Here is a 27,940-nt window from a genome sequence, read left to right as displayed (position 1 = left end):
TTGTTAAGCTACTGCGACCTCCACGTCTCTTCCAAGGGGCATGAAAACCATCTTGTTAAGCTACTGTGACCTCCATGTCTCTTCGAAGGGGCATTGATATTGTCTTTTTATTCCACTGCGACCTCCACCACTTTTCCAAGGGGCTTTAAAACCATCTTGTTATGCTACTGGGACCTCCACTTCTCTTCCAAGGGGCATTGAAGCCATCTTGTTAAGCTACTGTGACCTCCACATCTCTTCCAAGGGGCATTTCAACTGTCTTGTTAAGCTACTGCGACCTCCACCACTCTTCCAAGGGGCATTAAAACCGTCTTGTTAAGCTACTGCGACCTCCACTTCTCTTCCAAGGGGGAATAAAACTGTCTTGTTAAGCTACTGTGACCTCCACGTCTCTTCCAAGGGGCATTAAATCTGTCATGTTAAACCTCTCTGAACTCCACAGCTCTTCCAAAGGGCATTAAAACCATCTTGTTAAGCTACTGTGACCTCCAAGTCTCATCCAAGGGGCATTGATATTGTCTTTTTATTCCACTGCGACCTTCACCACTTTTCCAAGGGGCATTAAAACTGTATTGTTAAGCTACTGTGACCTCCACGTCTCTTCCAAGGGGCATTAAAACCATCTTGTTAAGCTACTGTGACCTCCACGTCTCTTCCAAGGGGCATTGATATTGTCTTTTTATTCCACTGCGACCTCCACCACTCTTCCAAGGGGAATTTCAACCATCTTGTTAAGCTACTGTGACCTCCACCACTCTTCCAAGGGGCATTAAAACCATCTTGTTAAGCTACTGCGACCTCCATGTATCTTTCAAGGGGCATTAAAACCGTCTTGTTAAGCTACTGCAACCTCCACCACTTTTCCAAGGGGCATAATAACCGTCTTGTTAAGCTATTGCGACCTCCACCACTTTTCCAATGGGCATTAAAACCGTCTTGTTAAGCAACTGTGACCTCCAAGTCTCTTCCAAGCGGCATTAAAACCGTCTTGTTAAACCTCTCTGAACTCCACAGCTCTTCCAAGGGGCATTAAAACCATCTTGTTAAGCTCCTGTGAGTGTTACCACATCTCTTCCTAAGGGCATTGATATTGTCTTTTTATTCCACTGCGACCTCCACCACTTCTACAAGGGGCATTAAAACCGTTTTATTATGCTACTGTGACCTCCACGTCTCTTCCAAGGGGCATTAAAACCGTCTTGTTAAACCACTCTGAATTCCACAGCTCTTCCAAGGGGCATTGAAATGTTGTTTTTAATTACCTCTAACCTCCACGACTCTTCCAACGGGCATTGCATTTCCTCCTAATTTTAGTCAGCTTTTGCTTTCCAATGCAAAGGCGAAAACTAAGGGAGACCCACTCCCCAATAATGGGTAGAAGGTTTTTAGTATGCTGTAATCCACGTCTGTTTCTAGGGGCATTGCAGTTCCTCATAATTTTTGGAAAGCCTTCCATTCACTGCTTAAGCCAACAGTGTACAGGAGACCCAGTTGCTATAAATGGAAAAAAAGGTTTAGTTAAGGCCCTCTGACCTCCATGTCATTTCCAAGGGGCATTGGAGTGCCTCTACATTTTTGGTAGGCATTTCACTCACTGTATGCCCTATAACTGTGTAGCCAAACCGCTCCTTTTGGTACAGAAACATATCCTACAAGACATGTGTGGTTGACTGGCTTGATATTCATGTGAATGGTCCCTGTTCCTCTTGCTCTTTCTCCTTTGCCACCACCTCATCCATCATTTACCACCTGAAGCTTTGTTTTAATGGGAGTCATAGAACTGGAATAGTAGTAGGAAAACATCTAGCAATCCTCAGAGGAGGTAGGATATGCGCCAAAACGCTGACCACCTCAGGCCTAGCCACTACTACATAGGGGCGGCTGGGGACTGAGTATAGATACCAGGCCGCCGACACAGCCATGATGTGGTGGCCAGATCCCGCCTCCACATGCCTAAAAGGCCCAATTTCAAGTGCAAGCAAGCAGTATGGTATTGCAGCCTGGGGGTTTGTGGGTGGCAGGCTGCATACTTGCGCTTGCATTGCAAGTAATGGGAGAGGTACAATTGAACACTGCCCTGGGACAAGGACTTGAACGGGGATAGTTGCAAGTCTGCAACGACAGGTTCAGGGCGGGAGGCATCTTCGCATGTGCCATGAACTGGGGGTTGGCATGCACACACTACAGTGGAATAGGCTGTCCTTCCCACTAAATGCACTGAGGAGGGCACAGGTAATGTTTTGGTATATGCGATTAATCTTATGTATAAGGCTCACCGGGACAAATAGGGGCGCTGCGGACCGAGTATGGACACCCGGCCGCCCCCTGGCGGCTGGGGACCGAGTGTGGACACCCGGCCGCTGGGCGGCTGGGGACTGAGTATAGATACCAGGCCGCCGACGCAGCCATGACATGGTGGCCGGCATCTACCTCCACAAGCAAAAAAGGCCTCATTTCAAGTGCAAGCAAGCTAGCAGTATGGCATTGCAGCCTGGGGGTGGGTGGGTGGCAGGTTGCACACTAACGCTTGCATTCCAAGAAAACAAAGCAGATGCTAACTTCTATCATCATCATCATGCTCCTCACCTTGGCACTCTCAACTCCCCTGATGGAGAAGCCAGGGCCCACCGGAGGAGTCTGGTTCTCTGGTGGGCTCGTCCAATGTTGCCCTAAAGCAGGCCAGGCTAAGAAAAGTGTGGGGGAAGTTCCCAGGAGAAATAGGGACGGCTGGGAACCGTTTATGGACACCCGGCCGCCCCCAGGTGGCTGGGGACCGTATGAGAACACCCGGCCGCCAGGTGGCTGAGGACTGAGTATGGATACCTCGCTGCCAAAGCAGCCATGAGGTAGTGGCCAGCTTCGGCCACTTCCAAACTAAAAGGCTCCATTTCAAGTGCAAGCTAGCAGTATGGTATTGCAGCCTGCGGGTGGGTGGGTGGTTGGCAGCATATTTGCGCTTGCATTGCAAGGAATGGGGGAGGTACAATTGAACACTGCCCTGGGACAAGGACTTGCACTGGGATAGTTGCAAGTCTGCATCTTCTGATGCGGCAAGGATCACTTCTGATGGGCATACTTTTAGGCAGTGACCTGGGAGTCAGAGATGCTTCCAGGGGTCTTCCCATGCTGTTCCCATGTCTTTTCAGCACTGTATGCATGTGTCACACAGCACATGGCCAGATAAGGTTGTAAAATGTTAAAATGACATTTCCCGGTGAATGCATTTGTCACAGTTGAAAGCAATACAAAAGTGCAAAAATGCATAAAAAATGCTACTTGTGAACATAGCCCAAGGTGTGGAGGAGTATTTTTGTTTTCGGTTATTTATTTTACCTTATACACAAGTCTTTACCCTGGAAAGGATGTTCCTTAACATATTTCACAGGAAAATAGTTTCAGTTTCATTTTTGAACGTTTTATTGTGAGCCCGTAAAAGTGGCTTAATACCTCTGACCACGTTGTTGACAGCAGTGACCTGGGGGTCAAAAATACTTCCTGGGGCGATCCCCATGCTGCCCCCATGTCATTTGAGCACTGTCACTATCGTTTTTGGCACTTTTTAGGCATTCTACAGACTGCCGGGGGTGCCACCGCAAAAATGCTCGGGTCTCCCATAGACTATCATTGGGCTCGTTGCTCGGGTCGAGCACCCGAGTATCACGGTGAGCTCAGCCCGAGCTTCGAGCACCCGAACATTTTAGTGCTCGCTCAACACTACTTTAAACCATTCTTTTGTAGAAAGGCTTGCACACATTAGGTCATTGTCTTGCTTCAAGACCAATATTGCCTTGATGTTCCCTCACAGTCCCTTCTTAAGGACAGATGTCCTGAAAATTTTCTAAATAATTTGCTAGCAAAATTCATAATCCATTAATAATAGCAATCTCTCCCAGTCCAGATGCAGCAAAACAAGCTCAAACCTGATACCTACCACTAACGTGTTTCACATGCAGTGTAAGGTTTTAAGCTATAATGCAGTGTTTTTCTTTCTTCATACTTAATGCTTCTCATTTAAACTAAAAACGTTATTTTGGTCTTAATCATTCACATAACAATGTTCCAATAACCTCCTAGTTTGTCCAGGTCATCTAGTAAACAGTAGGTAGGCAGCAATGTTATTTTTGGAGAGCAGTGGCATTCTCCTTGCAATCTTGCCATGCACACCCTTGTTATTCAGTGTCCTTCTGATGGTGGACTCATGAACATTAACACTAGCTAATTTGAAAGAAGCCTTTAGTTGTTTAGAGGTTACCTTAAATTTCTTTGTGACATAGTGGACTATTATACACATTTCTCTTGGAATGATATTTACTAGTATACTATTCCTAGTATTAGGTCATGTGCAAGGTCTGATATTATTGGGTCATGTGCAAGGCTTAAAAATAGAATTAAGATTGATATCTGAGATGTATACATTACAGTAATTCATTTTGTGATTTAATATAAAGTATTATTTACTTACCAGTACTAGTATATATCCATGACCCTGTAAAGGCAAAAGAGAAATCAGAATCAATGTTTCATTAAGAGAAAAGATAAACTTAAGGTAAACAGCTTTATGCTAATATAATTGGATCTCGTTCACGAGATATTTTTCATATAGTGGTCAACATAAATTGCTTATTAGTAGTGTTGAGCCACCCCTGCAGTGTTCGGGTTTGATTTGGTTCATCAAACACCGGTATGTTCGTCCGTCAAACACTGTTAAAACCAATGGCAGGCAAACAAAAACACATAGAAACACATAGAAAACACCTTCAAAGGTGTCCAAAAGCTGACAAACTGCTCAGAAGACACTCTCTTTAAAAAAGCCGGCCGGCAATTCAGCAGCGGCATACACCGGTACCCGACAATTTAGAACAGAAAGAATAAAGCATCACACATAGATTAGATAGATAGAAACATGTCAGTCACATATATAAGAGGTACAGTGCAGTGTTGCTTACTGTACTTGTCATTTAGTGTTAAAGGATTTATTTAAAAAAATAATAGCGTTTTCATGCACCGTTTCTTTAAAAAAGCCGGCCGGCAATTCAGCATCGGTACCCGACAAATTATAACAGAAAGAAAAGAGCATCACACATAGATTAGATACATAGAAACATGTCAGTCACATATATAAGAAGTACAGTGATAGTGTTGATTACTGTACTTGTCATTTAGTGTTAAAATAAAGGATTTATTAAAAAAAAAAAAATTGGCGTGGGGTTCCCCGTAATTTTAGTCTCTAGCGGAGGTTAATCAGATGGCTGGGGCAGATGTTTGAAGCCTGGGAAGGGGGTAATACCCACGGAGCTTCCCAGGCTACTAATATCAGCCCCCAGATGAATACCTAGCCTTTACTAGCTATTAAAATGGGGGACCCCAAAAAAAATGATGTGGGGTCCCCCCTATTTTAATAGCTAGCAAGGCTAGGCAGACAGCTGGGGGCTGATATTAATAGCCCAGGAAGGGTGCCATGAATATTAGCCCCCACCCAGGCTAGAAACACCAGCCGTCAGCCGCCCCAGAAATTGCGCATCCATAGGATGCGCCAATTCTGACACTTAGCCTCGCTTTTCCCACTGCCCTGTAGCGGTGGCAGTTGGGTAATAGGGCTGGGGTTGATGTCAGCTTATAATGCCAGCTGACATCAAGCTCAGGTTAGTAATTGAGAGGCGTCTATAAGACACCCCCATTACTAACCCCAGAGTCAAAGTTAAAAAAAAAACACAAACACCCAGAATAAAGTCCTTTAATTGAAATAAACACACAATTCTTTACTGTTCTAAAATAAACCATACTTACCATCACGCCCATTCCAGCTGAAGCCAATGTCTTCTGCAATAAAAGTAAAATAATAAAGCAACATCATCCTTACCTTTCCATGGCTCCCACGACAGCTTCAACTCTGCTACACTCACATGACAGGCTGGATCGCAGCCGAAAGCTGCCATCCAGCTTGCCATGCCGCAGACACTGAGAAGCGCAGGCATGCTTGTGCTCCTCAGTGTCTCGCTGTGACGGCATAAAGATGAGCCGAGGTCATGTCCAATGAACTCAGCTCACCTCATGCACGTCACTGACAGCGTGGGAGAATTCTCCTGTGCTCAGCGCTCGAGCAGGAGAATTCTCCCATGCTGGGATGGCATTAAGATGACAGGCTGGATCACAGCTGAGCGCTGCCATCCAGCTTGTCATCCTTCAGAGACACTGCAGAGCGCAAGCATGCCTGCGCTCTGCAGTGTCTATGAAGGATGGCATGCTGGATGGCTGCGCTCAGCTGCCATCCAGCCTGTCATCTCAATGCCATCCCAGCGTGGGAGAATTCTCCTGTTGAAGCGCTGAGCGCAGGAGAATTTTCCCACACTGTCAGTGACGTGCATGAGGTGAGCTCATGTCCAATGAACTCAGCTCACCTCATGCAAGTCACTGACAGCGTGGGACAATTGCCTGCGCTCTGCAGTGTCTATGAAGGATGGCATGCTGGATGGCAGCGCTCAGCTACCATCCAGCCTGTCATCTCAATGCCATCCCAGCTTGGGAGAATTCTCCTGCTGAAGCGCTGAGCGCAGGAGAATTCTCCCACGCTGTCAGTGACGTGCATGAAGTGAGCTGAGTTCATTGGACATGAACCTCGGCTCATCTTTATGCCATCACAGCCAGACACTGAGGAGCGCAAGCATGCCTGCGCTTCTCAGTGTCTGCGGCATTGCAAGCTGGATGGCAGCTTTCCGTAGCAGAGCTGAAGCTGTTGTGGGAACCATGGAAAGGTAAGGATGATGTTGCTTTATTATTTTACTTTTATTGAAGAAGACATTGGCTTCAGCTGGAATGGGCGTGATGGTAAGTATGGTTTAATTTAGAACAATAAAGAATTGTGTGTTTATTTCAATTAAAGGACTTAATTCTGGGTGTTTGTATTTTTTTTTTAACTTTAACTATGGGGTTAGTAATGGGGGTGTCTTATAGACGCCTCTCCATTACTAACCTGGGTTGATGTCAGCTGGTATTATAAGCTGACATCAACCCCAGCCCTATTACCCCACTGCCACCGGGCAGTGGGAAGAGCGAGGCTAAGTGCCAGAATTGGCGCATCCTATGGATGCGCCATTTCTGGGGCGGCTGACGGCTGGTGTTTCTAGCCTGGGAGGGGGCTAATATTCATGGCACCCTTCCTGGGCTATTAATATCAGCAACCAGCTGTCTGCCTAGCCTTTGCTAGCTATTAAAATAGGGGGGACCCAACGTCATTTTTTTTGGGGTCCCCCATTTTAATAGCTAGTAAAGTCTAGGTATTCAGCTGGGGGCTGATATTAGTAGCCTGGGAAGCTCTGTGGGTATTACCCCCTTCCCAGGCTTCAAACATCTGCCCCAGCCGTCTGCTTAACCTCCGCTGGAGACTAATATTACGGGGAACCCCAAGTCAATTTTTTTATTAATAAATCCATTATTTTAACACTAAATGACAAGTACAGTAATCAACACTATCACTGTACTTCTTATATATGTGACTGACATGTTTCTATCTATCTAATCTATGTGTGATGCTCTATTCTTTCTGTTATAAATTGACGGGTACCGATGCTGAATTGCCGCTGGCTTTTTTAAAGAGACGGTTCATGAAAACACTAATATTTTTTTTAATAAATCCTTTAACACTAAATGACAAGTACAGTAACCAACACTGTCACTGTACTTCTTATATATGTGACTGACATGTTTCTATCCATCTAATCTATGTGTGATACTCTTTTCTTTCTGTTCTAAATTGTCGGGTACCGGTGTATACCGCTGATGAATTGCCGGCTTTTCGTGTTTCACTGTGAGCACTGTTCCCATCGATTTGGGCAATCACTGTAATGCCACAACCACCATGGCTGTGGCATTACAGTGAGTGGCAGACAATCCCTGTATGATTGGTGCTCTAAATTTGCTCCAGACATGCAGGACACGCTTTTGGTGCACGAACAGTTATCGAACATAACCTCGAACAGCCGAATTTTTTGCAAATCGTTCGCGTTCGAACGACTCGAACACCGCCCAAAACAGCTCGAATTTGAGATTGGCGAACAGTTCTAGTCAAACACCGCTCATCTCTACTTATTAGATGTTGTGTGATCACTCTAAGAAGCTCTGAATTTTAAGAATGCTCAGATTATAGTATTATTGGATTTAACAGTAGCAATTTATTCATCTTGAGACTATTTAGGAGTCTCAGGATGGTGCTTTGTAGGTGGAGCAGGTGGGAGGGAGTGTGTTAGCTGTGGTACATATACATCTCTGGCAGAGATGCCACAGCAAAGTGCGTCTTGGGGCATGTTTTCTAGAGGCACCGAGGAATAGTTCAAAATGTAGAGAATAACAGACCACAAGAATGGTAGCAGGTGGCTGAAGGGGAGATAAAAAGGGAAAACACTAGCAAGGGGGCTTGAGGACTCATTACAACTGCAAACAGACAAACCCATCTTTATGCCTCAATGAAAAATGAGAAATAGAGCTTGAAGCGCTGATTTATATATAACATGTTAATGTTATGTAGAATTATGACATATTAAAGAAAAAAATGCATGTGTGTGCATGCTGTAAGCTTAATAAAAATGGATTTACTGTATGTAAGAAGAGGAAGTTGACCTATGGCTACCTATTTCTAAGTGGGTACATCAGAACTTAACTATATGGGGTGTAGATGCTGAGGTTGAAGTCTGCAAAGGCACAAATAATCTGTTGGGAAGAGCCAACAATATAAATAACACATGATACCTGGGGAGCCATATTACAGAACTTATGAGAGATGAAGATAGTGAATGTACCTGACCAGTAGACTCCTGCATTGTTTTTATGAGTACAGTCGTGTTTTTTTATCTCTCGATAAGAACATTGCAATAAAGATGATTCATAACCAAAACATTGTACAGGGTGGGCCATTTATATGGATACACCTAAATTAAATGGGCATGGTTGGTGATATCAACTTCCTATTAGAGATGAGTGGTGTTCGATTCAAATTATTCGCCAATCTCAAATTCGAGCTGTTTTGGGCGGTGTTCGAGCCGTTCGACGAACCCGAACGATTTTCAAAAAATTCGGCTGTTCGAGGTTATGTTCGATAACTGTTCGTGCACCAAAATCGTAACTGGATTTTTTTCACAGTAATACTGTTAATCAATGTTAATAGACAGTTTCAGTGTAGAGTGGGCGGGGGGAGGGGCAGGGGATGGATCTCTGGAGAAATAATTTCCTTTTTTTTTCTCTTTCCTGCATTTACAGTGGGGCGGTGCAGTCTGTCAGCCTATCAGCAGCGCACACACGCAGCGAAGTGCTTTTTTTTCACACAAGCAAGGGCATGTGTCATTGGCTGTGTATGTCACATGTCCTTGCCCTACACTCCCTGACAGAAGTTTTGTCACTTATCCATGTTATGTAAATAAAAGCTTATAACCTGACATTAAATTCATCCATTGCTTTTATAAATTACTCTTTTGAAAGCTGAAAACCTCCCAAATTTGGTTTAGGTTAAGAAAATAAATTGGCATCAATGCTGAAATATTGATCATTTAATGAACACAGAATGGTCAGATTTTGGCAAGACAAAAGTTTTGTCGCCTGGTCATATAATTCACCCAATCCTAGTTTACATCCTCACCAGTGCTCAGTAAATGATCTGTTAATTAGTGGGTGTGTATAAAAAGAAACCCAGCACCCCAAACCTTCACTTGAACTGCAACTTGAGCTTTGACAACATTCCAAAAATCCACCCTGCGACCAAAGCCTTGATTATCAAGAGGCTGAAGACCAGATCAACTGCAGAGGTGGCTGGCCCCTTTAATGTGTCTCAGTGTCAAGTACAAAGAGTTTAAAAAAGATTTGAAGAGACTGGAGATGTGTTTGACAAGCCCAAGTCCAGCAGACTTGAATTTAACCTCAGGTTATGAGCTTTTATTTACATAACATGGAAAAGCAACATAACTTCTGTCAGGGAGTGTATAAGACCCAGCGATTTTCCCCGTCGCCACCATTTTCACACTGCTACAGCTGAGTGTTAGACGGCACCACTGCTGCTGTGGACATTATACAGTATAACTGTGGGAATTGCGAGCAAATTTGCAGTTAGAGAGATAGGTTTAGGGAGTAGGGACTAGTTGTAATTGGAGACCTTTTGAGGGCTAGGTTGCAGGAGTTCCTAGCACTATGGATTTTAGAAGATTTGTTCAGCTGGATTTTCCTGGTTTCTCAATTTTTTACTGCATCTAACCCAGTAAATCCTTTTGGGTCTGTAGCAGTGTCTGTTAGTCAGTGGAGTAGCCCATCTGAACCAAGCTACACCACCTGTGTATCAAATAACAATTTTTTACTGCATCTAACCCAGTAAATCCTTTTTGGCCTGTAGCAGTGTCTGTTAGTCAGTGGAGTAGCCCATCTGAACCAAGCTACACCACCTGTGTATCAAATAACAATTTTTTACTGCATCTAACCCAGTAAATCCTTTTGGGCCTGTAGCAGTGTCTGTTAGTCAGTGGAGTAGCCCATCTGAACCAAGCTACACCACCTGTGTATCTAATAACAATTTTTTACTGCATCTAACCCAGTAAATCCTTTTGGGCCTGTAGCAGTGTCTGGTAATCAGTGGAGTAGCCTATCTGTGTTGCAAGCTACACCACCTGTGAAACTAATAACAATTTTTTACTGCATCTAGCCCAGTAAATCCTTTTGGGCCTGTAGCAGTGTCTGGTAGTCAGTGGAGTAGCCCATCTGAACCAAGCTACACCACCTGTGTATCTAATAACAATTTTTTACTGCATCTAGCCCAGTAAATCCTTTTGGGCCTGTAGCAGTGTCTGTTAGTCAGTGGAGCAGCCTATCTGTGTTGCAAACTACACCACCTGTGTATCTAATAACAATTTTTTACTGCATCTAACCCAGTAAATCCTTTTGGGCCTGTAGCAGTGTCTGTTAGTCAGTGGAGTAGCCCATCTGAACCAAGCTACACCACCTGTGTATCTAGTAACAATTTTTTACTGCATATAACCCAGTAAATCCTTTTGGGCATAGTAGCAGTGTCTCGTAGTCAGGGGAGTAGCCCACCTGTGAAGCAAGCTACACCTCCTGTGTATCTAATAAAATTGTTTTTACTGCATCTAACCCAGCCAATCCTTTTTGGCTAGTACCACAGTTTGGCCACTCCATCGTTTCTTGTGAAAACAACTACAGAGTTGCCAATTAGTTAACCACCAAAATGAGTGGAAAAAGCCCTGCTGCTGGTGGAAAGGCTAGTAGGCGTGTTGGAAAGGGAAAAAAAGGTTGTGTCCATGGGGTAGGTGATAAAGCAACAGTAATATCTGCAGAAGAAAGACCATCTTCCAAACAAAATAAGATGTCTATTTCTTTTCGTGGACAATGTGATACGATCCCTTTCTTACGGGCATGCCCATCTCTACAAATTCCAGATGAGGCACAAAAACAGCAGGTGCTTCAACGGATATCAAGTGCTCCTTCAAGTGGGCTCTCCTCCACCTCAACATCACAAATACTCCAGTCCACAGAGGTGTCACTCCAATTGCACTTGCTTCCTCACAGCTCCCAAGTCTACAGCTGCCCGTCTGAGTATGGGGTAACACAGATGGTTGAGTCTGCAGAGCTGTTTACTCATACTATAGCCTGGGAATCAGAAGTCTGCTCCAGAGCTTCTGTGAATCCAGACGAGGAAATGATCTGCACTGATGCCCAGAATGTTTATGAGTCGGATCCAGGCCCAGATGAAGAAGGTTCTGAGCATAATGTAGACCCTCATTCCCAAACTGTAACTCCTGTTGGTGGAGACAATGAGGAAGACAATGATGAGACTCAGATACCTGATTGGAGCAACAACTTGACTTTTCGGTCAGGGCAAGAAGAGGTTGGCTCTGAGGACGACGGGTTTGAGAACACACAGGGTGATGATGACGAGCTTGGAGATCCCACTTACTGTCAACCCACAGTCAGCCAGTCGATGAGGTCAGCAGAGGAGGTGGAGGAGGATGCTATTGACGACGAGGTTAGGTTGCGCCTTCCTGGACAGAGACAGAGTACTGGAAGCACGTCAACAACTGCATCCTCAACCATAACTCTGCCTCTGACCACAAGTCGTGGTGGCTCCTCAGGTCGCATGGGCTCTAAGCGTTGCATAGCCTGGGCATTTTTTGAGATCGATAAGGATGACCCAACTCATGTTATCTGTAACATTTGTCACCAAAAGCTAAGTAGAGGTCAAAAAATCCATAGTTTGAGTACTTCATGCATGAACCATCACATGGATATGAAGCATAAGTTGCAGTGGGAAGCTCACTGTGCTACAATGCGGCCTAGCGAGCCGGGCCAACCACCGTCTGCCCCATCTTGTGCATCCGTGGGCTCTTCATCCTCTGTGACTGGGGGGACAGCAGTCACACATGTTTTTGGATGCAGACCTGCCACCTCTTTACTAGATATGAGCGGAGCTTGACTCGAACTGTTCGCCAATCAAAAATTCAAGCTGTTTTGGGCGGTGTTCGAGCCGTTCGACGAACCCGAACGATTTGCAAAAAATTCGGCTGTTCGAGGTTATGTTTGATAACTGTTCGTACACCAAAATTGTAACTGGATTTTTTCACAGTAATACTGTTAATCAGTGTTAATAGACAGTTTCAGTGTACAGCGGGCGGGGGGGAGGGGCAGGGGATCGATCTCTGCAGAAATAATGCCGATCTCCATTTTTTCTTTTTTTTCCCGCATTTACAGTGGCGTGGTGCAGTCTGTCAGCCTATCAGCAGCTCACACACGCAGCGAAGTGCTTTTTTTCACACAAGCAAGGGCATGTGTCATTGGCTGTGTATGTCACATGTTCTTGCCCTAAAAGACCCAGCCATTTTCCCCGTCGCCACCATTTTCTCACTTCTGCAGCTGAGTGTTAGATGGCACCGCTGCTGCTGTGGGCGCTATACAGTATAACTGTGTGAATTGAGAGCGAATTTGCTGTTAAATAGAGAGATAGGTTTAGGGAGTAGGGACTAGTTGTAATTGCAGCCCTTTTGAGGGATAGGTTACAACAGTTCCTAGCACTTTTTGCCAAGCAGGTCTGTGCCAGTGCTGTGCAAGTGTTTTTCACAGCATTAGGCTAAATGTAGCTAAGCCAATCCTTTTGGGCCTGTAGCAGTGTCTGTTAGTCATTGGAGTAGCCCATCTGAAAAAAGCTACACCACCTGTGTATCAAATAACAATGTTTTACTGCATCTAGCCCAGTAAATCCTTTTGGGCCTGTAGAGCTGTCTGTTACTCATTGGAGTAGCCCATCTGAACCAAGCTATACCACCTCTGTATCAGATAACAATTTTTTACTGCATCTAGCCCAGTAAATCCTTTTGGGCTTGTAGCAGTGTCTGTTAGTCAGTGGAGTAGCCCATCTAAACCAAGCTACACCACCTGTGTATCACATAACAATTTTTTACTGCATCTAGCCCAGTAAATCCTTTTGGGCCTGTAGCAGTGTCTGTTAGTCATTGGAGTAGCCCATGTAAACCAAGCTACACCACTTGTGTATCAAATAACAATTTTTTACAGCATCTAGCCCAGTAAATCCTTTTGGGCCTGTAGCAGTGTCTGTTAGTCATTGGAGTAGTCCATCTGAACCAAGCTACACCACTGTGTATCAAATAACAATTTTTTTACTGCATCTATCCCAGTAAATCCTTTTGGGCCTGTAGCAGTGTCTGTTAGTCATAGGAATAATCCAATCTAAACCAAGCTACTCCACCTGTGTATCAAATAACAATTTTTTACTGCATCTAGCCCAGTAAATCCTTTTTGGCCTGTAGCGGTGTCTGTTACTCAGTGGAGTAGCCCATCTGAACCAAGCTACACCACCTGTGTATCAAATAACATTTTTTTACTGCATCTAGCCCAGTAAATCCTTTTTGGCCTGTAGCAGTGTCTGTTAGTCATTGGAGTAGCCCATCTGAACCAAGCTACACCACCTGTGTATCAAATAACAATTTTTTACTGCATCAAGCCCAGTAAATCCTTTTGGACATAGTAGCAGTGTCTCGTAGTGAGCGGAGTAGCCCACCTGTGAAGCAAGCTACACCGCATCTGTATCTAATAAAATTGTTTTACTGCATCTAACCCAGCCAATCCTTTTCGGCTAGTACCACAGTTTGGCCACTCATCTCCACTCAGTTTCCATCCATCGTCTTTTGTGCAAACAACTACAGAGTTACCAATTAGTTAACCACCAAAATTAGTGGCAAAAGGCCTGCTGCTCGTGGAAAGGGGAATAGGCGCGTTGGAAAGGGAAAAAATGGTTGTGTCCGTGGGGTAGGTGTTAAAGCAACAGTAATATCTGCAGAAGAAAGACCATCTTCCAGCCAAACTAAGGTGTCTACTTCTTTTCGTGGACAATGTGATATGATCCCTTTCTTACGGACACGCCCATCGCTACAAATTCTAGATGAGGCACAAAAACTGTAGGTGCTTCAACGGATATCAAGTGCTCCTTCAAGTGGGCTCTCCTCCACCTCAACTTCAACATCACAAATACTCCAGTCCTCAGAGGTGTCACCCCAATCGCACTTGCTTCCTCACAGCTCCCAAGTCTCCAGCTGCCCATCTGAGTATGGGGTAACACAGATGGTTGAGTCTGCAGAGCTATTTACTCATACTATAGCCTGGGAATCAGAGGTCTGCTCCAAAGCTTCAGTGTCTGCTAGTCAGCGGAGTAGCCACCGCCTGTAGATCTAATTACAAATTTTTAACTGCATCTAGCCCAGGCAATACTTTGGGCCAAGTACTTACAGATGTCTGCTTGTCAGCGGAGTAGCCCAGCTGTTAAGCAAGCTACAACACCTGTGATTTGGACACTTAATTTATTCAAAGGAAACGCTTCGGGCCCCCGGGACACTCAGTGAAGGGCATCGGGGGGGCGCCCCAAGGCAATGGGACTGGGACTTGCAGTAGCACGCCTGTCGGTGGACCGCCAAGCTCGATCCTTATAAAATCTTTTTAACTGCAGCAGCTTTAGTGGACGCTACTGGAGCTGGAATTACCGCGGCTGCTGGCATCAGACTTGCCCTCCAATAGATCCTTGTAAAAGGATTTAAAGTGTACTCATTCAAATTACAGAGCCAATTTAAATTACAGAGCTTAGACCTGCCTCCACCGCGGGGGGTCTCGACCCACCAGCGGACAGGCACCAGTATTGGGAGAGGGGGGCTGGCCGTCAGGGTCCACCATGGCTCTGGCACAAACCCGGCGACACAGAGGTCGCACGGGCAGGAACGGACTGGCCCTGTCGGTTTCGCACTTCGGCGTAGTCCCTCTGCCCGCTCACGCCCGTAACCTCAAAGGGATGCGCAAGCGGCTTTTCTTCCATGGGATGTTCCCCGTCCAGCAGGGGGAGCTCAGGTCGGCCTTCCACCGTACTCCCTTACCTCCCTCGCCCTCTTTCCTTCTTCCGTTCTCCATCTAACCCCTCTGCTCTGTGGTATCCGCTCTCCCTCCAGCTCTCTCCTTCTCACAGGTGGACTATCGCGTGTATTCACACTGTGGCGAATCTTTTGGGCCCAGGCATAAGAAGTTGTCGAGGTAATGGATAATATGTGCCCCCTTAGAAACATCCATGACAACACATTCGAGGAAGCAATCAAATAGTGAGCAGGATCTGGAGCACAACAGCGATCTATATAGTATGCTCCTTCCCAAAAGCAGCCAAATAGGCGGACACTATTCGGAGGCACAGGTAGCAAGTAACCGTAACGCCCCCTCAATGTCTGTTTTAGCCATTAGGGTGACCCTTCCCAACTTCTTGACCCGCCTGATTGCCTTGTCAAAGGAGGTACAGTATATACTACTGTACTTGGTTACGCGTCAATGTTGTCGTTTACTGACCTGCCCCTTGGATATGACAAATGGTGGATTAGTCAGAATGTATTGAGTTCCGTTTTTGGCACGACTCCCAACGGGGATACCACTACGTCTTGTAAGGAAAGTGTTCTGATTGGAACCGCCATTCTACCTAAAGATATTTCTTTTTTTAATTTACTTGTCACGATGTCTGGGTGTTGGTAGGCTGATTTTAGATTTTTACTCCAGCCTTTCTTGATTTTAGAAGGGCATGACATGCCTATATCTGTGTCTCCCCCTCCTTTTACTCCTCCTCCTCTTTTCTTTTCGCATGACTATATGTACTTGTCACTTTTCCATGTGTTAGTTGTGTCTTCTGAGCAGTTTGTCAGCTTTTGGACACCTTTGAAGGTGTTTTCTATGTGTTTCTATGTGTTTTTGGTTGCCTGCCATTGGTTTTAACTGTGTTCGATGGTGTTCGACGAACAGTTCGGCGAACATACCGGTGTTCGACGAACCAAACCGAACCGAACCCGAACACTATGGGGTTGGCTCAACTCTAGTAAGGGTACAGCAGAGACACTGCAAGTTTGAAATATTTTAATGTGTGTGAATACTTAACTGGTAAGGGTACCAAAAACTGACAGGCTGAGGACTGTGAGCAGCCAAAAACTTTACTTGTACATAGTTGCACTTCTTAAAGTGCCCCCTATTGGTTTTATGCTTACAACAAACGACCTCAGAACAATAACCCGTTTGGCGTGGCCATAGACGTGGTCCAACACCGGATCACCTGTGCCCTGCAGCCACGCCCTGGGCCTAAGTTGAGGGTTTTCGGACGGGTCCCTCATGTTGTTCAAAATTGCACCTCACTGAAGAATGGACACCCCGTTACAGATCGTGCTGTAACCTGTTGACAAATGTTTAATGAGAAAAATGTTTTATATGTGTAAAGAAAGATGTTCTTTAAAAAGATTTTATAATGTTTTTGATAAAGAAACCTAACCAGTAACATTAAAGATAAGTGCCTCCCATAAAGGGAAGAAATGTTATGTTTATAATCTTCTATGTGAATGCATTCCAAAATTTTGCATATCTTTCAAAACACTTTGTCTTTTACTCTGTTCCAGCCCGCGGACGTGCTGTGTTTTACCAGGGGGGTATGTGGCGCCCCTGAGGGTTCGGTCGCCACAGAGCTACTGCATCTCACCCAGAGGTGTGGTATCTCACTCTCAGGTAAGGAAGGAGTACGGCTCAGGACCCTAACACCTGCATCCAACACACCACTCTAGGTCAGCAGGGGGGGCAAGATGCCTCTGGTACTTGCTGAGCCCTCCCCTTGCCTGGAGTGGGGGGAACCCAGAGAGAGGAAACCAAGTAGTGGGTGTGGGCGGAGAAGCAGCTTAGGGGAGCACATGACAGGAAGATATAAATAGGAAGCCATCTTAGAAAGTTCAGTCAGAGGAGGAGAAGTGGAAGGAGCAAAGGCTCTGCAGGAGCTCTGCTCTGGAGGCAGTCCTAGCCTGTGAGGCCCAGGACTGAAGTAGAAGGAGAGAGGAGCTGGAAAGGCTCCAGGAACCGAGGAAAGGATCCCAGGGGTACGGGCAGTGCTGGAGGCCACCCGTACGCCCAAATCAGCCAGGCGGTGGAGGGGTCAGGTCACACAAAGGGGACCAGTCCCTCAACTAGTGGAGGACTCTATGCCCAACTAGAAACCGGAGGCTGCAGTACTTTATGTCCTGTAGCCACAAGTCCACATCAGTCTCACAAAGAAGGTAGCCATAGAGGACCCAGGGGACGGAACAGACGTCGCCCGACAAGGCCCGCGGGTACTGGATTGGGACACTAGGTGTGAGGTGTAGGAAGACAGCCAGAGAGACAGAACACACAGAAGGGGGTCCTGCTAAGTACTCCGGAGCTACCTGGGGGGTAGACTGAACCCCTCCCTGAGTAAACATGGGACGACGTGGGCAGTTACACGGATCCCTGTAACCTGAACTGCAACAACTGTGAGTAAAGACCCTGGGACTGCACTATACTGCCTCTGTATTTATTGCTGCGCCATCATCCCCTGCACTACAACGCCCAGCTTAACCTACAACATCAACACTGCCCTGAAGCTAGCTCTTCCTGTGGAGAGTCATACCATCCCTGCTGCAGTAACATCAGCTTCAGAGGACTGCTCCGCAGCGGCGGCTCCCTTTAGCCGCATTCCAGAGGTGGCGTCACGAACTTATTACAAACACTATAAATCCCCTATAAATAACCCCTTTTATTGACCGCCCTGGGTCACGGACCAGATCACCGCCACTGTGACATCACCCCCAGCATCTACCGGCCCGGCACCGAGTACCCCACGGCCCAGGGGACGCGTCACATGTATTTCTATGCAGATGTCCAGCTTGGGTCGGGAATGCCACTGGCCATTCCATGTACTACTTTCCTATCCCCATCCGATTAATATGATCGTCTGACTCTTCCCTAAAGAAAAATTATCATTGAGAAAGAGTGCCCTTAAAGGAAACCTGTCATGTCCTTTATGGCTATTAAACTGCCCCCAGTGACTTGTTAGTCGTGCACAGTGCATCATTAACATGTTTGTCTCAAGCAAAATGTTCCAGCATTTAGCACACAAATAACTTTTTACACTTTGATGAGTGCCTCACATACCTTCAGATTCAATCATAGGGGTGGGCAGCTCTACCTTTTCAGTCATGGTCAATCAACTGTGTTTTGAAATTCCCCCCGCCCATCCCATTAGCATTTCTTCCAGTCATTGCTTCTTAAGTTACCGCAATCTCCCAGGAGATCCCGCGCTTGCGTGATGACGCTCAGCTTTCCTGGCATGTGCACTGAATCTGGGTGAACATCCCAACTTCATATTCGCTGAGCGTGAGAGTGGTGACCGGGAAGACAGGCATGCATAGCAAGCGTCCTCACAAACTGTCATGTGGCTACTGATGCTCAGAATCTTGCAGACACCTTCTTGATCCTTTCATCATCACTCCCTCTCTAAGACCCAGCGGCAAGCTCCACCTTCTGCTGCTAATTAACACACCCTTGCGGGATCTTTAAATACCCTCAGTTTCTCGAGAGAATCGCTGGTGATAGAGTAAATTCCTCTGTTCCGGTCTGGAGTGCTAGCAGTCGGCTAGATTTTTCTTGGAGTTCCTTTGTGGATTGTAGTCATGATCTCTCTGGTGTCTTCTCAAAGTTATGTGTTTCCCCTTGTCTGTTTCCCTTGTTTGTCTTTAGTTGCGGTGGAACTGACTAGTGCTCACCCCTCCCCCTCCCTACCTGGGGCCTAGCTCTAGGTACAGCCAGGGCTAAGGTATCCTGCTTGCCGATAGGTGCGAAACCTATTTAGGGATGATAGGGGAGTCAGGGTGCTGTTATATCTGCCTAGAGGTCTCCACTCTCCCTTTCTCTGGTTGCTAGGCTTCCCCCCTTTTCCCGTCTTCATATGCTGGGTCCTTCTCATAACTAGCATGACATTATCACCAGCTTTTTAAAAAAAAAATGCCTATTGTTTTTTTGTGTGTGGTTTTTTTTAGTGTTTTTTTGTTTTCAGGTTTATGGATCCTGTTTCGATGCTGGCAGCGCAGCTTCGGAGTTTGTCACTGGAGTGACTAACCTTTGATTTGAGGTTCATCAGCCACCGCAGACTCCTAATGTTGGGGAGTCTGCGGCTAGGCTGGTCCAGCTTTAACCCAAAATTGTCCTCGCGGACAGGTTTTCAGGAGGTAGAGACAAGTTTTGTGTTTTTAAAGAATCTTGCAAGTTGTATTTCAAGCTTCGACCTTACTCTTTTGGAGATGAGGAGCAGCGAGTGGGGATTGGGATCTCACTGTTGCAAGGAGATCCTCAATCCTGGGCTTTCTCTTTGCCACAGGGTTCTGTTTGTAACCAGTCAGTTAAGGGATTTTTCAGGGCTCTGGCTCTCATCTATGATGATCCTGACTGAATCTCCTTGGCTGAATCCAGGCTGTGTCAACTTCAGCAGGGGAATCGGTCAGTGGAAACTTATAATTTCGAATAGATGGGCAACCAATACCAAATGGTATGACAGGGTCTTCCAGAAAGGTTGAAGGATGCTTTGGCAGTTTATGAAACCCCGGGGTCCTTGGAGGCTGCCATGTGATTGGCTACATTTGTGAATAAACGCCGTCGAGATAGATGGGTGAGACCTATGCCCCTGTGCCGGACGGAGCGGTCCGGGAGTAAACCTGTACTTATGGAGTTGGAGGAACCCATGCAGGTAGGGGGAGCGACTGCATCACATATTTCCCCTGAAATCCGCAAGAGAAGGGGGGGGGGTTTGTGGTAAAAAGAGACATTTTATTGGGGTAAAATCAATTAACCCTTGGCAGTGTGGAGATGGATAATCAGGGGTTGTATTTGTCTTCAACATGCAGTTCTCTGTTTGTCCTTATGTCAGAGGTGGTGCTAGACAGCATGACTGAGAATATTTCTGTATTTGTGGACAGTAGATCTGGAGTCAGCATGGTTAATGCTGGGCTTGTGAGAACTCATGTGCTTACTTGCTGTATGTTAACTAAGCCCATCTCTATTTATGTCATCAACTCAGCATCACTTGCACAGAGATCTCTGACTCAGATTGTAAATAATATAAGACTTAGGGTGGGGCCTTTTCACTATTAGATACTTTCTTGTTATGTCTTGGAGGGCCTTCCCACTCCCATTGTACTGGGTCTACCCAGGTTGTTGAAAGATAATCCAATAGTGATTTGCAATTCAGGGATTGAATTCAATTGTTGAATGGGGAGATTACTGTCATGAGAGCTGCTTAAACAGCTCTCATGACAGTCTCTGCAGTCTCTAAGGAGACCTTACCTGTGTTTTTTTTATCTTGTTTTGAGGATGTGTTTTCTGAGAAGAAGTGTCAGGATTTGCCTCCTTATTGTGCATAGGACTGTCCTATTAACTCCTGGAGCTAAACTACCCCAGTCCAGACTGTATAATCTTTTGGGCCCTGAGAGACAAGCCATGAAGAATTTCATTACTGAGAGTCTGGAGAAGGGACATAGCAGACCCTCATCTTCGCCTGTGGCGGCAGGGTTCTTCTTCGTTAAGAAGAAAGATGGAGGTCTCCGTCCCTGTTTAGATTTCCGGGAATTTAATCAAATTACCATCCGAGATCCGTATCCTCTTCCTCTGATTCCAGATTTATTCAACCAGGTTGTGGGAGCTAAGGTGTTCTCCTAGTTGGATTTAAGGGGAGCATACAATTTGGTTAGAATCAGAGAGGGGGATGAATGGAGAACGACATTCAATACCCCTGAGGGGCATTTCGAGAGTCTGGTTATGCCTTTTGGTCTGAACAATGCCCCTGCAGTGTTCCAGCATTTCATAAACAATATTTTTGATGATTTAGTGGGCAGGATTGTGGTGGTCTATCTAGATGATATTTTGGTTTACTCACCTGATTTTGAGATGCATCAGGGTCATGTTAAACAGGTACTATGGATATTAAGAGATAACAAACTATATGGCAAACTAGAGAAATGTGTTTTCGCCATCCAGGAGTTACAGTTTTTGGGGTACCTGTTGTCATCATCGGGTTTTCGGATGGATCCGGAAAAGATCCATGCTGTACTTGATTGGGACAGTCCCAAGTACTTGAAGGCATTACAGCTCTTTCTGGGCTTTACTAATTTTCACCGGAAATTTGTCCAAAATTATTCAGTAATTGTGAAACCCCTATCTAACATGACAAGAAAGGGGTCTGATTTGTCTAAATGGTCGAATGCCTCCCAGCAGGTTTTTTTCCGCCTTAAAGAGATGCTTTGCCACAGCACCTATACTCAGTGAATCCGATATTTCTCAATCCTTTATTGTGGAAGTTGATGCATAAGAGATGGAGGTTGGAGCTGTATTGTCTCAGGGTCTGTCTCCTAGTAATTGGCATCCTTGCGCTTTCTTTTCCAAAAAATTATCTTCGGTTGAGAGAAATTATGACGTGGGTAATAGGGAGCTTTTGACCATTTCAAAGAATGGTGACATTTATTGGAGGGGGCAGTCCATCCTATTACTGTTATCACAGACCATAAGAACTTGTCATATCTTCAGTCTGCTCAACGTCTCAACCCTAGGCAGGCTAGATGGTCTCTGTTTTTTACTAGGTTCAAATTTGTTGTCACTTTCCGTCCAGGGGTTAAAAACATCAAGGCTGATGCTTTATCCTAGAGCTTCCCTGGTGGTGGTGACCATGAGAACCCTGCCCCTATTGTTCAGAAGGGGTAGTCATTTTGGCTTTGTACCCTTACCTGGAGGGAGAGGTGTTGGAGGCTTAGGGGGACGCCCCTTCCTCCTGCCCTTCGGGGAGGTTATTTGTACCATCTAATCTGCACAGCAAAGTAATAAGGGAACATCACAAATCCGAGCTTGCTGTCATCCATGTGGTAAGGCAACTGCGGACCTCCTTTCTTATCGTTTTTGGTGGCTGGGGTTGCATCAGGATGTGGTTGAATATGTGTCTGCTTGTTGTATTTGTGTGTGTTCTAAAGTATCGCATACCCGTCCGTCTGGTCCTCTTCTGTCGCTGCCTATTCCTAGTAGGTCATGGCCTTCAGTATGATGGTTCATTTTATCGCATTGCCAGCACTTCTGAATGCCAAGACTCTTGCTCAGGTATTCATTAATGAGATTGTGAAGCTTCACAGGGTTCCTTCCAATGTGGTGTCAGATCGGGGAACCCAGTTTGTTTCTAAATTCTGGAAAGCTTTCTGTACTTGACTGGGGGTGCAGTTGTCTTTTTCTTCTGCCATCCTTCCTCAGTCGAATAGACAGACCGAGAGCATTAATCAGAATTTGGAGACTTACCTCAGGTGTTTTGTCTCTGAGAACAAGGAGGATTGGGCATCTTACTTACCGTTGGCCGAGTTTGCTATTAATAATCATTGCCAAGAGTCTACTGGCAGGTCACCTTTCTTTGGTGCATATGGTTTTCATCCACAGTTTGGTACCTTTAGTGGGTTAGGGGCTTCGGAAGTTCCTGAGGAGGAACGTTTTGCTTCATCGCTCTCTTCTGTTTGGCAGGGGGTTCAGAGTAATTTGAAGATCATGGGAGACAGATACAAATGTATGGCTGACAGGAAACACTTGCCAGGTCCGGACCCAAGTATGAATGACTTTGTGTGGTTGTCTACCAGAAATATCAAGTTGAAGGTTCCTTTCTGGAAGCTGGGACTTAAATTTATTGGTCCCTATAAAATAACCGTCATCATTAACTCAGCAGCGTTTTGTCTTTAGTTACCTCAGGCTCTTAGGATCCACAATGTGTTTCACAGGTCTCTGCTCAAGAAGCATGTGGTACCTGTTGAGTCCTCCCCCCAGCCGCCATCCCCCAATCATGGTTAATGGCAATTTGGAGTTCCAAATTTCGAAGATTGTGGATTCTCGTCTTCAACGTCATTCCCTTCAGTACATGGTGCACTGGAGTGTTTATGGTCCGGAGGAAAGGATTTGGGTTTCAGCATCGGAGGTGAATGACCCTGGGTTGGTTCATTCTGTCTATGCCTCTCATCCAGAGAAACCTGGTACAGAGTGTCTGGAGGCCACTCGTAGAAGGGGGTACTGTTACGGGTGTGTCAGGTTTGACAGACAGTCATTCTGGATCCGGCTATAGAAGTTCGCTGCGCTTGGCCTTGCGGACACATTCTTGATCCTTTCATCATTCCTCCCTCTCTTTGACTTAGTGGTGATCTCCACCTTCTGCTGCTAATTAACACACCCTTGCTGGATCTTTAAATACCCTCAGTTTCTCCAGAGAATCACCGGTGATAGAGTAAATTCCTCTGTTCATGGACTGCTAGCAGTCAGCTAGATTTTTCTTGGAGTTTCTTTGTGGATTGTAGTCATGATCTCTCTGGTGTCTTCTCAAAGCTAAGTGTTTCTCCTTCTCGGTTTTCCTTGTTTGTCTTTAGCTGCAGTGGGACTGACTAGTGCTCACCCCCCCCACACTCCCTACATAGGGCCTAGCTCTAGGTACAGCCAGGGCTAAGGTATCCTGCTCGGCAATAGGTGCGGAACCTATTTAGGGACGATATGGGAGTTAGGGTGGTGTTAGATCTGCCTAGGGGGTCTCCACTCTCCCTAGTTGCTGGGCTTCCCCATGTCATAGGTTCCCTTTAATTCTTGGTTCAACGGCTTCATCTAACTTCATTGATTCTATTCTTGAATATTAGAGCTACATTCACAGTAATCCATTGATATCCTTCTACTATCAGTAAGGCACTCCTATCCATTTATAGACTGGGGCAAATGTAGGTCCTGGTTGGTGATTTTTTTTGTTTGTGATTTTCTTTTCTTAAATGACTTTTATTTATTTTTTTTTGCTAAAAAAATAGATCTCCTATTTTGCTACAAGGCTGTTTGCAAGTGAAAACTAGTCAAAACTTATACAAACATCTCATACCAATAATTGTAAGCTTTAGAAAAGTCTCTAGTCAATTATTATCATTCTTATTGCTCTGCTTCATATGGAGCTACTATTAATCTACTGTATGTGTGTGCTCCTTTTATCCATTTTGAGGTAGCACTCTCCTGTGAGGTTCTATGGTAGTGTCTGAAAATATACATTTATACAGTATTTCAAAGGGGCTGCATTGTATCATTAAATTCCCAACCTCTCAGGTTCTATATATACATTGCTTGCAGTGTAGATTGGACATACAGTATGTTCCATATGATGCTGTCAAGGTATAAACAGCAAATCTGCTCATAAGACATATTGATCCAAAATGGTTTCCAGGGCAGCTGATTCACAGAACTCCAAATCTTCCCTTGTTTTAAGAATAAAGAAATGCAACTGGATGAAAACCTCCCAAAAACAATGGCAGAATTGCTATTTTTTTCAGAATTTAACCTCAATAGGATTTTTTTCATGCTTTTCAGTACATTATGTGGCAAAATGTTAGATGCCAAAACTACAAATAGCCTCATAAAAAAATCAAGCCCTTATTGTAATAAAATGAGCCTCAACCCCAACGCATAAGAAATGGATGAGCGAGGAAGGGAATAAAAAACAATAAAATATCATACTGACTTAACACCCTATCTATCCATGCTGTCGCAGCTCCCCGTCACGCATCCCCTGGCTTTCTAAGGTATCTGCTCTGTTTCGGCGCCATACACCTCTTCTAGCTAGGTCTCAGCGCACATTAGTGTCATGATGTCAAAACATGCGTTGCCCAGTGGGGGACGGTGCACATCATGGTGTCTGAAGACAGACTAAGGCCTAACCTGCACTGGAAGTGCTGGGAAAGAGTTAAGAAGAGACAGCAGAGAAGGTCCCTCAAGAAGTCAAAGGGGGATTGGTGGGGGCTGTGGTAGTAGGGCAGCTAGGTGAGTAGGTGAGTATGACCATTTTGCTGAATTCATATAAATTGAATTCCCCCCAAAATTTGCATTTGCTAGTAAACTAAAAATTTGGGAAATTCTAAACTAATTGGATTTGTTTCTAATCGATTCACTCATCCTTAGTAAAAAAAAAAAAGATAAAAAAAGTGTACTTTTGACATACATTGGGAACGCATAACATTTTACATTTTATTTAACTGTTTAGTAAACTATTTCAAGGGAATCTGTCACCACATTTGACCTATCTAAACTATTATTATGGGCATACAGGTTATAGACTACTGAAAAAAGTTCTAATTGTATGTCTCATATCAGATGCCTTGTTGTTGAAAAATCTTCTTTTATCACTTTATGTAAATGACATATATTTACCTGTATGCGGAAATGGAGTGCCTGTAAAATAATACATAAAAAATCATATACATATATATCCTGTTATTTTACTTTAGTATTTGCTCTACTATATCAAAATATTCACATCTCTATGGGTGTCACTAAAGCCAGATGGATAAGATGGGAAAGTGAATGACTTCAGTAAGAACCTCCCTTGTAAGTTACAGTAACTGTACTATAAATGTACTGTAATCACTAATACAACCTTCAAAACTGGTATTTACAACCAGATGATCATTGGCAGTAATACGCCAGTAAATCACGGATTTTACAGTGCACTCAGCACGTTATTTTGTTTTGGCTCATATTACAGGGGGAAAAAATGATATCCTTTAAGGGGTCTTACTGGCAGAAACCCTATATTGCTTTGTGCACTTCCAATCTGGCACTGTTAGGCTATGTACACACGTTGCTTTTTTCTGCAGCCAAAACCTGATCTCTCGGCAGTAAAAAAACTGCAGACAAAAAGCATGTTTTGCTGGGGGGTTTTTTTGCTGCGTTTTTCAGAATCCCAAAGTTCTGTTTTGCTTCCACCATGCAAATATGAAGGTGTTAGAACACCAATGCAAGACGTATGTGAAACTTTAAGTCATTTCTGGAAAAAAGAGAAAATTGATCAAATAATTTGGTTAAAAAAGTTATTTATGCTTGAAAAAATAGTGACTATTCTGAACAAAAAGTTCATATGAGTTCATGAAAGAATAAACAATTGCAACTGTAAAAAAACAGTGGGGTGAACTTAAATTGGATAGGCATGGTTTAACTAACACATTGACAGAGCACTGAGATGGCAGGCATTGTTTTCTTTCACACATTGGTGGGGCATTGAGTTGGTTGGGCATTGTTCAATTTCACATATTGGTCGGGCATTGAGTTGGTCAAGCTTTCTTTACTTTAAGACATATCACTAATTTAATTAAACAGTACTAATACTAACACCCATGCTCATGTGAGGACACCCAAACATTATTGTTTAAATTTGAGAAAGTCACAAAAATAAATGTGTTTTCCACCCTGGTGTACCTGCATTTTTTTCACACAAAAAACACCGCAAAAACTGATGCCAACACTTTTGCTGTATTTTTGTTGCTGTTTTGCCCTAAGGCTATGTGCCCACGATGCAGAAATGCAGTCAAAAACGCTTGCGGATTTTACACGTGTTTTTGCAGCGTTTTTACATGCGGATTTGACTTGCGTTTTTCGAATGCATTGGGACCTCAAATCCGCATGCAGAAACGCATTAAGGCTATGTGCCCACGATGCAGAAATGAAGCAGAAAATTTCTGCAGTGTTTCTGCATGTTCTTGGCAGTCAAAAACGCTTGCAGATTTTACACACTTTTTTTGCAGCGTTTTTACGCTCAAATCCGCATGCAAAAACGCACAAATAATGGACATGCTGCGGATTTTTCCGCAAGGAAAATCCGCTGGGGAAAATTCCGCAGCATAAGCACAGAACATGCAGATTTTCATTGGGGATCATGGGTCACGTATTACCAAGCGTTTTGCAAGCGTTTACGCTGCAGAAATTCCGCATCAAGAACGCTTGAAAACGCATAGTGTTCACACAGCCTTACTCATTGCTTTCTGTGGGTGAAAAAATGCTGCTATAACGCTGCAAAAACACTGAAAGAAGTGATATGCAGCAGTTTTCAAAACTGCAGAAGCTTTCCAATTCAGTCAGGAAAAAAAAACAAGCGTGTGCATGAGACTTCTGAGATCTCAGCTTTTGCTGGTACTGTAAAAAGCAGCTTTTAATTTGCATTAAAAAAACATGTTAGTGTTTTTAACGGATTGTGTGTTCATGTAAAACTCATGGAAACGTGACCGTTTTTTCTATGGGTCCGTGAAAAACATGCACAGCACATGGATGGCTTCCGTATGCTGTACATATTTAACATTGCAAAGGATAGTGGAAGATTTGTAATTTATTTATCCATCTGGGAAAACTTATGGTAAAAACGGACACTGATTAAACATTGATGACACACTGATGGTAAAAATGGACGAATGGATCAAACACTGATGACACTCTGATCCCACACTGATCCAAACCTTTAATGACACAGGTACTATTTTTTCACGTACTTAATTAAACATGGGCGTGTGAATGTGGCCTTTAGCTGTGTTGACAAGTAGCATAAATGCTGAGTTTTTTTTCTACTACTTTCTATCCGCATGTTTTCTGAAGGTGCTTGCACAAAAATGCACAATAAAAATATTTTCTGATTATTGTGATTTTTCTGCACTTTTTTGATTCATTTTCTCCTTTATTTGATGCTTTTTTATATGTTTTTTCAGGCTCCTCATAAATGGAGAAAAATCGTACCAAAAAC

The 27,940-nt window shown here is 44.5% G+C and overlaps 1 protein-coding gene across 13 annotated transcripts in view; it reads right to left on the bottom strand.

The window, feature by feature from the left end:
* The window catches only part of LOC141273442 (scavenger receptor cysteine-rich domain-containing protein DMBT1-like), a 253,334-nt gene that overhangs the window by 205,676 nt on the left and 19,718 nt on the right, over positions 1–27,940 (bottom strand). For 7 of the 13 annotated variants that reach the window (XM_073685267.1, XM_073685271.1, XM_073685268.1 and 4 more), the window contains 2 exons: positions 25,585–25,605; positions 4,463–4,486 (listed from right to left, as the gene is read on the bottom strand). In XM_073685267.1, the coding sequence (XP_073541368.1) occupies positions 4,463–4,486; positions 25,585–25,605 (45 nt within the window). The remainder of the gene's footprint in view (positions 1–4,462; positions 4,487–25,584; positions 25,606–27,940) is intronic. The other 6 variants (XM_073685272.1, XM_073685276.1, XM_073685278.1 and 3 more) reach the window with 1 other exon arrangement.

This window comes from Phyllobates terribilis, unplaced genomic scaffold (assembly GCF_046119375.1).
Source record: "Phyllobates terribilis strain yellow unplaced genomic scaffold, ASM4611937v1 Scaffold_5__5_contigs__length_657084704, whole genome shotgun sequence".
NCBI classification, from domain to species: domain Eukaryota; kingdom Metazoa; phylum Chordata; class Amphibia; order Anura; family Dendrobatidae; genus Phyllobates; species Phyllobates terribilis.
This window is presented reverse-complemented; position numbering and strand designations above follow the sequence as displayed.